Source organism: Asterias rubens, chromosome 6 (genome assembly GCF_902459465.1).
Source record: "Asterias rubens chromosome 6, eAstRub1.3, whole genome shotgun sequence".
Lineage (NCBI taxonomy): Eukaryota > Metazoa > Echinodermata > Asteroidea > Forcipulatida > Asteriidae > Asterias > Asterias rubens.
Window position 1 is genome coordinate 866968 of NC_047067.1, and position 15004 is coordinate 881971.

General features: G+C 35.9%; 1 protein-coding gene and 1 long non-coding RNA gene across 3 annotated transcripts in view; one reads left to right on the top strand and one right to left on the bottom strand.

Moving 5' to 3' along the window:
* Window positions 1-15004, top strand: part of LOC117291174 (golgin subfamily B member 1-like) — a 99327-nt gene that overhangs the window by 826 nt on the left and 83497 nt on the right. For both annotated transcript variants that reach the window (XM_033772750.1, XM_033772751.1), the window contains exons 2-5: window positions 993-1518; window positions 3120-3238; window positions 5677-5795; window positions 8290-8364. In XM_033772750.1, the coding sequence (XP_033628641.1) occupies window positions 1021-1518; window positions 3120-3238; window positions 5677-5795; window positions 8290-8364 (811 nt within the window). In that variant the 5' untranslated portion in view covers window positions 993-1020. The remainder of the gene's footprint in view (window positions 1-992; window positions 1519-3119; window positions 3239-5676; window positions 5796-8289; window positions 8365-15004) is intronic.
* On the bottom strand, window positions 8499-13682 carry LOC117291175. Its single transcript, XR_004519134.1, has 3 exons — window positions 13585-13682; window positions 11038-11156; window positions 8499-8556 (listed from the first exon to the last, which is right to left on the bottom strand). It is a non-coding gene; the product is annotated as an uncharacterized LOC117291175 (long non-coding RNA).

The following is a 15004-nucleotide window of genomic DNA, read 5'->3' on the forward strand; positions in this document are numbered from 1 at the left end:
AATCAATCTATAATCAAATCAACAGTAAAACTAATATTTTACAGATGGTCATATATGCAAGATTTTAGGCAGTATTTAGTAAAAACAAGTCAAAATTTGCTTGAAATTTAAAGACTGGGTGTCCAAATTGTTCACACAGTTAGGCCTACATTTAAATGACGTGAAAAAGGGTGTCAACATTTAAAACAAGATGTCCAAAAGACACCCAGACACCCCTCTTGCTAACACTATGGTCCTATGTGTGCAAATGTGGCAGCTCGATTTGGCATCAATGTGGCGTGTCATTCTACAACAAATCCAACTCAAGTTCTGGTGGTAAAGTCTCTGGAGTGTGGGTTTGAGGTCCAGCTGTGACACCCATGTCCTTGATCAAGACCCTTTACTTCTTGTCATGCAACCAGGATTAATGGGTATGAGGGTAGAGATTGTTGATGTGATGTTATTATTTAATGGTAAACTTTCATCCTAAAATGATGTGCCACTACTCATTTCTCAGTTGTTTCCAAATCAAAATCGAAGTGACATTGTGCATTAATGACACAATACAAACTTGACGTAAGTAAATTTACTTGATTGTGAAACTGATATTTTTGTCTAATTGGCACCAAAATCCATTCCCCTGATATCATGCTTAAATTATTTTATTCCATAATTAATAGCTCTAGGAAAAACGTTCAAAGGTCTTAGCCAAATCGGATACTCCGCTACTTCAGTGCATTGTAAAACTGCAAACAGAAAGTATTCAGTATAAAGCGGTGATTGTTGCATATCAGACATTAACACTATATCAAAATTGAAGCCTACTATTGTTACAGTATGTAGTCATTCATTATAATGCGTCATATTGTTACAAGTCAGACAGGGCTTTTGTATTGATGTATTCTTTTGTCAACGTGTGCCTCATCGTTTATAATATTGATTAGTGATTAATATTTTGTGTATACAACAATACACCGAGTTTTAATCATAACTCTGAATGCTGTTGTTTCCAGATAGAAACTCAGAATAAGCGTCACTGAAATGCATTCATCAAAGACAGGAAATGCACAAAGGAATGAGAAGGCAACTTTGAAGTGTTCACTTGACATGGCTTTGTCCGAGCGGCCACTCACAATTGGTTGCTGTCAACCACCTAAAACAGTGAGTCCCCACTTAGAGCTGAGAGATTCTGTAAACAATCCAACGCCTCATCCTCCATCCATGACTGATGAGATAAACTACGAAGGTCAAGGAGCATCTCCTGGACGTCCGAAGCCCAGGCGACTGAGCTCTGCTTGGTCCGACAGCTCACCCTTAAAACCAGAACAGAACTACAAGTATACTTTAATACCGGAACGCGGCCAGAGGAAACGATCAGGCCACAGCTCGGGAGGTAGCACCGATGAGGGAGCCTTAAGCATTATTGACAAGGAAGACTTGCTGGATACTATTTTCATTTCGTGTGACACTGAAGGATGTGGGCGTGTGCCTGTTTCAAGAGTCATACAACACATACAGATGATTGTTAATTCAAATGAGGTATGATAGACCTTTATCATGTTGCCACCATCTTGGTCATGTTCCTAATAGTCAATTACAGTAATGTATGCTAATAGTCATCAAACAAAAAGGAACCAGACTATTTCTCCTTCAAGCCTCGGTTTGGATACATTGGTTCAAATGGGACATAATTAATGATCCAGGTCTATTTAAGTACAACTTGAGGTTTTAGTTTCCTTTCCTTTTCTACTCCTTCCTCTTGATATCTGTTCAATGCCGTCAATTTTCAAAAATTTTGGTTTGTCAAATTGTTGTTGAACTCCGAACCCAAAAACAATATTTAAATCATTGAATAATTTGTTTATTGTTTATATCAGGCATGGAATCACACGGAGGTCATGGCTTCTCTTGCCCTTTGTTCTAGGCCTCGGTGCCACTTGGTTTTTCATAAGCATTAATAAAGATATTTCAATGGAAATACCCTTTGCAAAATTAAAATGACCCTGCCCTCTCAAAGATAACATCTGGTCTAACATATTGAAACATCTCCTATAGGCCTATTAATTACAAAGTTGCAGTTAAATCAACTACTTTTTGCACCATCAGTGTATTTAGAGAAAGTGTGTTGATATAATAGTACATTGAATTGATAAGTATTAAAAGATTAATATTTAAAACAATTCAACCATTGTGAGCAAAACAATAGAAATTGACAACTGTATCTGCTCGTTTGATCCAATACGTGCTTAGTGATGGGAATGAATACCGTAGTTCACAGCTGGTGTAGTGCGACGGACAATCAATCTATTTATTGTGATAACACTGAACCTTGTGGCGTCTGTTATTAGAAAATGGAGGGAGATTACATGTCTATCTTCTTATGAATACTCAAAAATAGATTTGTTTCCTTTAGACTTTGAATACAATTTAAACAATTGTGCTTTGAAATTAGAACTGTGGAATGAGGTGGGAGGAATTTTTTGATTCACTGCCTTGTTTTAAAATTTTGATTTTGAACAACTTTGTTTAGCTTTAAGAAGATGAAATGCTATACAATGACTCTGTTGTATGTAAAAAAAAAAAAATGAGACTCCTCTATCAAGCACCACATGCATGCACAAAAAAAGTCAGAATTTTTGTTTATTTCTGGACTTTTCATTGCTCACCCTGTGACTTAAATTTTTTTATGAACGAGGCGAAACTGTCTTCGTCAAAATAAAACACTGGGCTCTTGTTACATAACTAAACCTTCAGATATGAGTCTATAAACCGGTACAATGTTATCTTGTAAACCCAGGGAGCTTCATTTCCACACCAAGAGGAAATCGTTCATCCACTTTCAGGATTGTCCATTTTCATACAATCTCAACCCCACACATGCCATGAAAATACAAAAAGGATGGCATGACATTGTCAGTCAGACTCTGCCAAACAGCCTGTCTGGCAACAGAATTGTGTACACATTTATTCTGCTTTGTGATTTCAACAATACTCTGTGCTTGCTCTATATATTTTGTTGACTTAACTTTCCCATCGAAGGTTAGGTCATAGTAATTTGTTTTCGTATCCACTTGCTTGAACCACAATACACCTGTTCTCTTGAAATAATTAGCATTTTCCTTGGGTTTTTGTTCTACTAGACTAATAATATAGATGAGCTTGCACTGCAGTTGGACCCTTCGGGACTGGACATTGAAATTGACCTGGCTACGTACCAGAATGGAATTGCACGCTGGATCAAGAACGTGCAGAATCAGAGGTAAAGATTCAGTCCATTCAAAATAATTGATAATGCTTAATTATGATGTCACGCTCCAAAGTTCAAATAGTTTTTGAGACATTACTGCAATATCCTGTGTTGAATCTATTTCACTGCAATTTTCTTTACAAACAACATGTTGTTACAATTATCATGGTCTCTAGACGTACAAGCTAACATTGGGCAAATATGCACGAATTTCGGTCAATACATTAAAACAAAAATAAATCCTCAAGATAAACACCAGGGAGAAAGCTTTCTGAGGACCTTGTTTCAAATCAAATTCACGATCCTCATATATAAAATGAAAGGTTAGTTAAACTAAAGCCAACATAACAAAATTGATGATGCGCTTTTCATATAAAGCAACAATTTTAATACTTCTGCCCTTAAAAAACCCTAGATGTTTTTCCAAGATTTTGTGTAAGCGCCCTCAGTCTTTCTCTGACGTGATAAATTGCCGTAGGCAATGTCCGGTGCCTTCCAGTCTGGCTACGTGGACGTGTGTCTACTACGTATGTACTTTACACGATCTAGATCTCTAAATGATTCATCCAGTTTGTGTTTAGTTGATTGAAGCAAATGAACTGAGCTACTTGATCCAAACTGAGAACAGAGCTTCCTTATTGGAAGGGAAAGCTCATTTATTTTCAGCTCCTTGGGGAGTAGATGTTGAAACCTTGACATCTCGTTTAGCTTCGGTGTTGTCTCTAGAAAAAAACTGAATCTTTCACAAAGAGGAATAATATACATAGTCAGTTCTATCTCTCGATTACAAATTTGTTTTTCCGGAAATGGTTCAATAAAATTGTCCAAAAATAAGGCAGATGTATATTTTTAGATAATTCAGTTAAATGGTGACTACTTTCCTGCTCTTGTAATAAACTTGGATCCTGCACGCTTTGTTGCATGGACTATGTACTTAACATGACGTACATACTGAGGGGAAAGTGATCATTCATACAAGTTGATAAATTTCAATTGAAATCTTCTGCTAGCCAGTGGCAGACACACTAGGGTCGAACACCTTGGGTATAAATCCATGCTGTGCAACAGTGACCAATGTAAATATTTTGCAGAAATATTCTACTCAGCAATTCATTGGAACTAGTTATAGCAATTTGATTCGCCCAATTATAGTGCAGTTGAACAACCGGGCTAGTCCACATTCATGCATGATGGACTTCAAGGTAAATTCAAGGGGAAAGATTTCGGAGGAATTCGGTGTGAACTTATTGACTGAGAAATGTTTGAGCATGCTTTACGGATCAAATCAAATAACATGAAGCTGCGTCTGGATCAGTGGAGTGGAAAACATGCATTTTTTTTATTATTCCGCTTCACTGTGATCAGAGTCTGACTTGTAAAATTATTATATTGCAGAATGGAAAATAAATTGTAGCACTTTTTAAATGACTAACTAGTAAGAGCCATACTTGATTTTGATATTGGTATTTCTTGATGTTTATCTGATTTTTACCCAACTTGATCAAACCATTTTAAAATAGCTGTTTGTAAAGATTTATAAGCTTATTCAATTTTTTTTCCAGTGAAATATTTCTCTCTTAAAGCCATTATACACTTTCGGAATAGAAAAAAGTTCACAGATTTACAAATAACTTACAGGGTTTACTGTAGCTAATGCTAAAAGACTTCTCTTGAAATATTATTTCATGAAATGCTTTACTTTTTGAGAAAACATTAAAACAATTATCAATTCTCGACAACGAGAATTACGGATTTAATTATAGTAAACACATGTCATGACACAGCGAAACGTGCGGAAACAAAGGTGATTTTTTTCCGTTATTTTCTCCCGACTCCGATGACCGATTGCGCCTAAATTTTCACAGGTTTGTTATTTTATATATAAGTTGTGATACACGAAGTGTGGGCCTTTGGACAATACTGTTTACCGAAAGTGTCCAATGGCTTTAAAGGAGGTCATATTTCGACAACTGAAATTTTGTTTAAGAAAAACATTTGATTTTGGTTGTACGACCAAAATGAAGAACAATGTGTTTAAAAGCTGAAAAAGGGTGTTTTAAAAAAGATTCTTGACTCACAACCAACAGATTGAGCCATACTTTTTATGGTTGAGCACAACAAGCTCATAACAATTTTATTTGTTATGAATTTGGCAGTTGAACCTTGCAAATTACCTCCAAATATTATTTCAGATGATGGCCTTATCTAAGGGACGTACCATATCCCCCTGACCGAAGCACGTTTCCCTTCATAAAGTAAAATATAGATGTTGAGTCGATTCTGTCCAGCTCTCCTTCCCCGCCATCAAAGCCCACGTGCACAACTCCCTTAAGCAACGCATAAGGGGCAAAGGTTTCACAGTAATCTCCCCTGGGTTTTTCACACCATAATTGTGGAGGTCATGGTTCTTATTCGTCATTTCTTTTGGTACATTGTGTCCCGCTTTGCAGACATCTTGAGATGAGTGCCATCATGGAGGATAGAATGCTCTCTTCTCCTGGAGGTGACGTTGCTCCTCACTGGAAAGCCAAGAGTCTGGATTTGGATACCTCTCGCAGCTTTAGAGCAAGTAGGTGGTCCACAATTTTTTCAAAATGCAGATTAGAAAGCTTCAAAACAAATTGATCAAAAGGTACAATTTTGAAGTATCTATCTGAGATATGAAAACCATCAGAAGTACATCGTAGCTTTTATATCATTTTTTTTCTCAAGATGTTTTCACTTGTAATTATAGAGCAAGCACCTTTTAAAAGATTCATTGACTCTGTCATTTTGTGAATATATGTAAAAAGTAAAATATAAGTGATTTCTGTACTTAGTGTTCATCGAAATAGACGTCAGCAATATGAATACCCTAAATGATATAATAACAAGAAAAAGCACCCCTGCCAAATTTCATAGAGCTGTCTAAAATTGGTTAAGCTGCTCTCTCAAATTGGACCCTCTGATTTTAAAACATACTATTTACTCCTCAAAAAGAGTTAGTTGCCAGATTTTAGATGAGATGTTCGTACTGCAAACAGTACTTTTACATGAAAAATATCTAAGGGACGCAGCATCCCTCTTAAAAACAACCCCCATGCTCCTCCTCCAACTCTAATGCCACACTGCTGTGACTGTTGATCGAATCATGCAAGTAAAGATTCGTTGATATACACCAGGAAAAAATATATGATGACGTACTATATGACCTTCCCACAGGATTGCCATACGTCAATTAGACTAGTTAAAGTCGTATCTCTAGATAAATGAGCTGTCCCAGTCCTAATGACAAATTCTTACCCTTTAAAGACACTGGACACTATTGGTAGTTGTCAAAGACTAGTCTTCTCACTTGGTGTATCTCAACATATGAATAAAATAACAAACCTGAGAAAATTTGAACTTAGTTGGTCATCGAAGTTGCGAGATAATAATGAAAAAACAAACACCCTTGTCACATGAAGTTGTGTGCGTTTAGATGGTTGATTTTGAGACCTCAAGACCTAAATCTGAGGTCTCAAAATCAAATTCGTGGAAAATTACTTCTTTCTCGGAAACTATGGCACTTCAGAGGGAGCCGTTTCTCACAATTTTTTATACCATCAACCTCTCCCCATTACTCGTCACATAGTCAGGTTTTATCTTCAAACTAAGTTTAGTGTAAACCTGTTTTTAGTCTACAAGAAATGACATCCTTGGACAGACATCCATTATGTACATTAATTTGTCTGTAGTCGTGTATTTATAGCAACATTTGTATTGTCAGTGAACACACATTGTTCATACAACATGTTGGGTATTTATTCAATGAAATAATTTAACGCAGAAATCAATGTCGAATGTGAATTCAATTTCACTGACACACAATTGTATCAGTGGCACACACCATCAATATAAATTGAATACATTGGCCATTGGCAATGAGGTAGATGTTTCCTGTGTGCAAGATGTCTTTTTGGAAGTCAGTTCATGACTACACTTTCAACTTGCATTACTCTCAATACATTTTTTTTTTTAAACTAGGGTACTTTTTGTAACACAAAATACAAGTCCACAGATTTACATTAAACTTCACCGTTTGAAGATAATGATAGTAGAATGCGTACCTTAAAATATTAGTTGCTGAGGTGCTGTAATTTTTTGAGAAATGAGTAAAACAATGTCATGAAAAAAAACCATTTTTACATGCCTAAATAATTTTTTTCTCATGATCACTGAGACGAATTCTTTTTTCATAACATGGTTTTACTCATTTCTCAAAAACTACAGCACCTCAGCAAGTAATATTTTCAGGGAAGCTTTCTACTATCATTATCTTCAAACTGTAAGTTTAGTGTAAATCTGTAGACATTGTGTTTTTTTGTCCTACAAAAAGTACATAGACCCTTTAATCAATTTTCACACAACAGCTAGTTGTCATTTATTGAAATCCCTTCAATGTATGGGTAAAAAGAAGCGCTTCACTGCACAGATGTGATTAGGACATAAAACTAATGATTCAATGAATGTTGTCAAGTTGAGCTGCTTGAGCACATGGTAATCCATTATATGTGTATTGTGCAGCCTTGAACATCATTTTTACAGAAAATGCAGTACGCAATACATACACATGGAATTATGTGTGTCACTTGGCATGCACTTTTATTTGTTAAGGGTTGTGCATTATGCACAACGCATGACGGACAAAGTGATTTCCAGTCTTAGATATCCCAATTGATTGTCATTCACTGTCACAACAATCACAATGTAGGATTTAGCCCAGTATCATTGAGTTGGCCCATGGAATATTTCATTTTTGCATCATAAAGTTGTTTTCTTTTTTTTCTTTTTGTTTGATGAAACCTACAACTTGAGTCACTGTTCCACTGTTTGCATCTCCTTGTGTTTGAGTCCTATTCAATTTAGATTATTTGAGAATTTCTTAAGTGAGTTCCCCCGTAGTATCTAGTTTTATTTAGTTTATTCAAGTGGTCCATTTATTACCGATTACATTGGCCATGGAATATTTCCTTTATGCATCATTTCATCCAGTCATTCCATTTGTTTTGCATCTGTTTGTCTGTCTCGTCACTTCTGTGTAGTGTCCACCCCGCTCAGTAGTACAACTAGATCTCATTGGAAAACAAGAAAGTCAGACACGTCTCGTCTGTTAAGTGGTGAGAATGACCTTTTTAGACAAGTTTATTAAAACCCTTTTGAGACCGAGCCTATTTTACAAATATGCTCGGTCTCAAAAGGGTTTTAATAAACTTGTCTAAAAAGGTCATTCTCACCACTTAACAGACGAGACGTGTCTGACTTTCTTGTTTTCCAATGAGATCTAGTTGTACTACTGAGCGGGGTGGACACTACACAGAAGTGACGAGACAGACAAACAGATGCAAACAAATGGAATGACTGGATGAAATGATGCATAAAGGAAATATTCCATGGCCAATGTAATCGGTAATAAATGGACCACTTGAATAAACTAAATAAAACTAGATACTACGGGGGAACTCACTTAAGAAATTCTCAAATAATCTAAATTGAATAGGACTCAAACACAAGGAGATGCAAACAGTGGAACAGTGACTCAAGTTGTAGGTTTCATCAAACAAAAGAAAAAAAAGAAAACAACTTTATGATGCAAAAATGAAATATTCCATGGGCCAACTCAATGATACTGGGCTAAATCCTACATTGTGATTGTTGTGACAGTGAATGACAATCAATTGGGATAATCTAAGACTGGAAATCACTTTGTCCGTCATGCGTTGTGCATAATGCACAACCCTTAACAAATAAAAGTGCATGCCAAGTGACACACATAATTCCATGTGTATGTATTGCGTACTGTATTTTCTGTAAAAATGATGTTCAAGGCTGCACAATACACATATAATGGATTACCATGTGCTCAAGCAGCTCAACTTGACAACATTCATTGAATCATTAGTTTTATGTCCTAATCACATCTGTGCAGTGAAGCGCTTCTTTTTACCCATTGAAGGGATTTCAATAAATGACAACTAGCTGTTGTGTGAAAATTGATTAAAGGGTCTATGTACTGTAGGACAAAAAAACACAATGTCTACAGATTTACACTAAACTTACAGTTTGAAGATAATGATAGTAGAAAGCTTCCCTGAAAATATTACTTGCTGAGGTGCTGTAGTTTTTGAGAAATGAGTAAAACCATGTTATGAAAAAAGAATTTGTCTCAGTGATCATGAGAAAAAAATTATTTAGGCATATTAAAATGTTTTTTTTCATGACATTGTTTTACTCGTTTCTCAAAAAATTACAGCACCTCAGCAACTAATATTTTAAGGTACGCTTTCTTCTATCATTATCTTCAAACGGTGTAAGTTTAATGTAAATCTGTGGACATTGTATTTTGTGTTACAAAAAGTACCCTAGTTTTAAAAAAAAAATGTATTGAGAGTAATGCAAGTTGAAAGTGTAGTCATGAACTGACTTCCAAAAAGACATCTTGCACACAGGAAACATCTACCTCATTGCCAATGGCCAATGTATTGAATTTATATTGATGGTGTGTGCCACTGATACAATTGTGTGTCAGTGAAATTGAATTCACATTCGACATTGATTTCTGCGTTAAATTATTTCATTGAATAAATACCCAACATGTTGTATGAACAATGTGTGTTCACTGACAATACAAATGTTGCTATAAATACACGACTACAGACAAATTAATGTACATAATGGATGTCTGTCCAAGGATGTCATTTCTTGTAGACTAAAAACAGGTTTAACACTAAACTTAGTTGAAGATAAAACCTGACTATGTGACGAGTAATGGGAGAGGTTGATGGTATAAAAAATGTGAGAAACGGCTCCCTCTGAAGTGCCATAGTTTCCGAGAAAGAAGTAATTTTCCACGAATTTGATTTGAGACCTCAGATTTAGGTCTTGAGGTCTCAAAATCAACCATCTAAACGCACACAACTTCATGTGACAAGGGTGTTTGTTTTTTCATTATTATCTCGCAACTTCGATGACCAACTGAAGTCCAATTTTCTCAGGTTTGTTATTTTAATTAGCATATGTTGAGATCACCAAGTGAGAAGACTAGTCTTTGACAACTACCAATAGTGTCCAGTGTCTTTAAAGGGTAAGAATTTGTCATTAGGACTGGGACAGCTCATTTATCTAGAGATACGACTTTAACTAGTCTAATTGACGTATGGCAATCCTGTGGGAAGGTCATATAGTACGTCATCATATATTTTTTCCTGGTGTATATCAACGAATCTTTACTTGCATGATTCGATCAACAGTCACAGCAGTGTGGCATTAGAGTTGGAGGGGAGCATGGGGGTTGTTTTTAAGAGGGATGCTGCGTCCCTTAGATATTTTTCATGTAAAAGTACTGTTTGCAGTACGAACATCTCATCTAAAATCTGGCAACTAACTCTTTTTGAGGAGTAAATAGTATGTTTTAAAATCAGAGGGTCCAATTTGAGAGAGCAGCTTAACCAATTTTAGACAGCTCTATGAAATTTGGCAGGGGTGCTTTTTCTTGTATTATATCATTAGGGTATTCATATTGCTGACGTCTATTTCGATGAACACTAAGTACAGAAATCACTTATATTTTACTTTTTACATATATTCACAAATGACAGAGTCAATGAATCTTTTAAAAGGTGCTTGCTCTATAATTACAAGTGAAAACATCTTGAGAAAAAAAATGATATAAAAGCTACGATGTACTTCTGATGGGTTTTCATATCTCAGATAGATACTTCAAATTGTACCTTTTGATCAATTTGTTTTGAAGCTTTCTAATCTGCATTTTGAAAAAATTGTGGACCACCTACTTGCTCTAAAGCTGCGAGAGGTATCCAAATCCAGACTCTTGGCTTTCCAGTGAGGAGCAACGTCACCTCCAGGAGAAGAGAGCATTCTATCCTCCATGATGGCACTCATCTCAAGATGTCTGCAAAGCGGGACACAATGTACCAAAAGAAATGACGAATAAGAACCATGACCTCCACAATTATGGTGTGAAAAACCCAGGGGAGATTACTGTGAAACCTTTGCCCTTATGCGTTGCTTAAGGGAGTTGTGCACGTGGGGATTTGATGGCGGGGAAGGAGAGCTGGACAGAATCGACTCAACATCTATATTTTACTTTATGAAGGGAAACGTGCTTCGGTCAGGGGATATGGTACGTCCCTTAGATAAGGCCATCATCTGAAATAATATTTGGAGTAATTTGCAAGGTTCAACTGCCAAATTCATAACAAATAAAATTGTTATGAGCTTGTTGTGCTCAACCATAAAAAGTATGGCTCAATCTGTTGGTTGTGAGTCAAGAATCTTTTTTAAAACACCCTTTTTCAGCTTTTAAACACATTGTTCTTCATTTTGGTCGTACAACCAAAATCAAATGTTTTTCTTAAACAAAATTTCAGTTGTCGAAATATGACCTCCTTTAAAGCCATTGGACACTTTCGGTAAACCAGTATTGTCCAAAGGCCCACACTTCGTGTATCACAACTTATATATAAAATAACAAACCTGTGAAAATTTAGGCGCAATCGGTCATCGGAGTCGGGAGAAAATAACGGAAAAAAATCACCTTTGTTTCCGCACGTTCGCTGTGTCATGACATGTGTTTACTATAATTAAATCCGTAATTCTCGTTGTCGAGAATTGATAATTGTTTTAATGTTTTCTCAAAAAGTAAAGCATTTCATGGAATAATATTTCAAGAGAAGTCTTTTAGCATTAGCTGCAGTAAACCCTGTAAGTTATTTGTAAATCTGTGAACTTTTTTCTGTTCCGAAAGTGTATAATGGCTTTAAGAGAGAAATATTTCACTGGAAAAAAAATTGAATAAGCTTATAAATCTTTACAAACAGCTATTTTAAAATGGTTTGATCAAGTTGGGTAAAAATCAGATAACATCAAGAAATACCAATATCAAAATCAAGTATGGCTCTTACTAGTTAGTCATTTAAAAAGTGCTACAATTTATTTTCCATTCTGCAATATAATAATTTTACAAGTCAGACTCTGATCACAGTGAAGCGGAATAATAAAAAAAAATGCATGTTTTCCACTCCACTGATCCAGACGCAGCTTCATGTTATTTGATTTGATCCGTAAAGCATGCTCAAACATTTCTCAGTCAATAAGTTCACACCGAATTCCTCCGAAATCTTTCCCCTTGAATTTACCTTGAAGTCCATCATGCATGAATGTGGACTAGCCCGGTGGTTCAACTGCACTATAATTGGGCGAATCAAATTGCTATAACTAGTTCCAATGAATTGCTGAGTAGAATATTTCTGCAAAATATTTACATTGGTCACTGTTGCACAGCATGGATTTATACCCAAGGTGTTCGACCCTAGTGTGTCTGCCACTGGCTAGCAGAAGATTTCAATTGAAATTTATCATCTTGTATGAATGATCACTTTCCCCTCAGTATGTACGTCATGTTAAGTACATAGTCCATGCAACAAAGCGTGCAGGATCCAAGTTTATTACAAGAGCAGGAAAGTAGTCACCATTTAACTGAATTATCTAAAAATATACATCTGCCTTATTTTTGGACAATTTTATTGAACCATTTCCGGAAAAACAAATTTGTAATCAAAAGATAGAATTGACTATGTGTATTATTCCTCTTTGTGAAAGATTCAGTTTTTTATAGAGACAACACCGAAGCTAAACAAGATGTCAAGGTTTCAACATCTACTCCCCAAGGAGCTGAAAATAAATGAGCTTTCCCTTCCAATAAGGAAGCTCTGTTCTCAGTTTGGATCAAGTAGCTCAATTCATTTGCTTCAATCAACTAAACACAAACTGGATGAATCACTTAGAGATCTAGACCGTGTAAAGTACATACGTAGTAGACACATGTCCACGACTGGAAGGCACTGGACATTGCCTACGGCAATTTATCACGTCAGAGAAAGACTGAGGGCGCTTACACAAAATCTTGGAAAAACATCTGGGGTTTTTTAAGGGCAGAAGTATTAAAATTGTTGCTTTATATGAAAAGCGCATCATCAATTTTCTTATGTTGGCTTTAGTTTAACTAACCTTTCATTTTATATATGAGGATCGTGAATTTGATTTGAAACAAGGTCCTCAGAAAGCTTTCTCCCTGGTGTTTATCTTGAGGATTTATTTTTGTTTTAATGTATTGACCGAAATTCGTGCATATTTGCCCAATGTTAGCTTGTACGTCTAGAGACCATGATAATTGTAACAACATGTTGTTTGTAAAGAAAATTGCAGTGAAATAGATTCAACACAGGATATTGCAGAAATGTCTCAAAAACTATTTGAACTTTGGAGCGTGACATCATAATTAAGCATTATCAATTATTTTGAATGGACTGAATCTTTACCTCTGATTCTGCACGTTCTTGATCCAGCGTGCAATTCCATTCTGGTACGTAGCCAGGTCAATTTCAATGTCCAGTCCCGAAGGGTCCAACTGCAGTGCAAGCTCATCTATATTATTAGTCTAGTAGAACAAAAACCCAAGGAAAATGCTAATTATTTCAAGAGAACAGGTGTATTGTGGTTCAGCAAGTGGATACGAAAACAAATTACTATGACCTAACCTTCGATGGGAAAGTTAAGTCAACAAAATATATAGAGCAAGCACAGAGTATTGTTGAAATCCACAAGCAGAATAAATGTGTACACAATTCTGTTGCCAGACAGGCTGTTTGGCAGAGTCTGACTGACAATGTCATGCCATCCTTTTGTATTTTCATGGCATGTGTGGGGTTGAGATTGTATGAAAATGGACAATCCTGAAAGTGGATGAACGATTTCCTCTTGGTGTGGAAATGAAGCCCCTGGGTTTACAAGATAACATTGTACCGTTTATAGACTCATATCTGAAGGTTTAGTATGTACAAGAGCCCAGTGTTTTATTTTGACGAGACAGTTTCGCCTCGTTCATAAAAAATTTAAGTCACAGGGTGAGCAATGAAAAGTCCAGAAATAAACAAAATTCTGACTTTTTTTGTGCATGCATGTGTGCTTGATAGAGGATCTCATTTTTTTTTTTTTACATACACAGAGTCATTGTATAGCATTTCATCTCTTAAAGCTAAACAAAGTTGTTCAAATCAAATTTTAAACAAGGCAGTGAATCAAAAAATTCCTCCCACCTCATTCCACAGTTCTAATTTCAAAGCACAATTGTTTAAATTATTCAAAGTCTAAAGGAAACAAATCTATTTTTGAGTATTCATAAGAGATAGACATGTAATCTCCCCTCCATTTTCTAATAACAGACGCCACAAGGTCAGTGTTATCACATAAATGATTGATTGTCCGTCGCACTACACCAGCTGTGAACTACGGTATTCATTCCCATCACTAAGCCGTATTGGATCAAACGAGCAGATACAGTTGTCAATTTCTATTGTTTTGCTCACAATGGTTGAATTGTTTTAAATATTAATCTTTTAATACTTATCATTCATGTACTATTATATCAACACTTCTCTAATACACTGATGGTGCAAAGTAGTTGATTTAACTGCAACTTTGTAATTAATAGGCCTATAGGAGAGTTTCAATATGTTAGACCAGATGTTATCTTTGAGAGGGCAGGGTCATTTTAATTTTGCAAAGGGTATTTCCATTGAAATATCTTTATAATGCTTATGAAAACCAAGTGGCACCGAGGCCTAGACAAGGGCAATGAGAGAGAACCAGACCTCCGTGTGATTCCATGCCTGATATAACAATAACAAATTATTCAATGATTTAAATATTGTTTTTGGGTTCGGAGTTCAACAACAATTT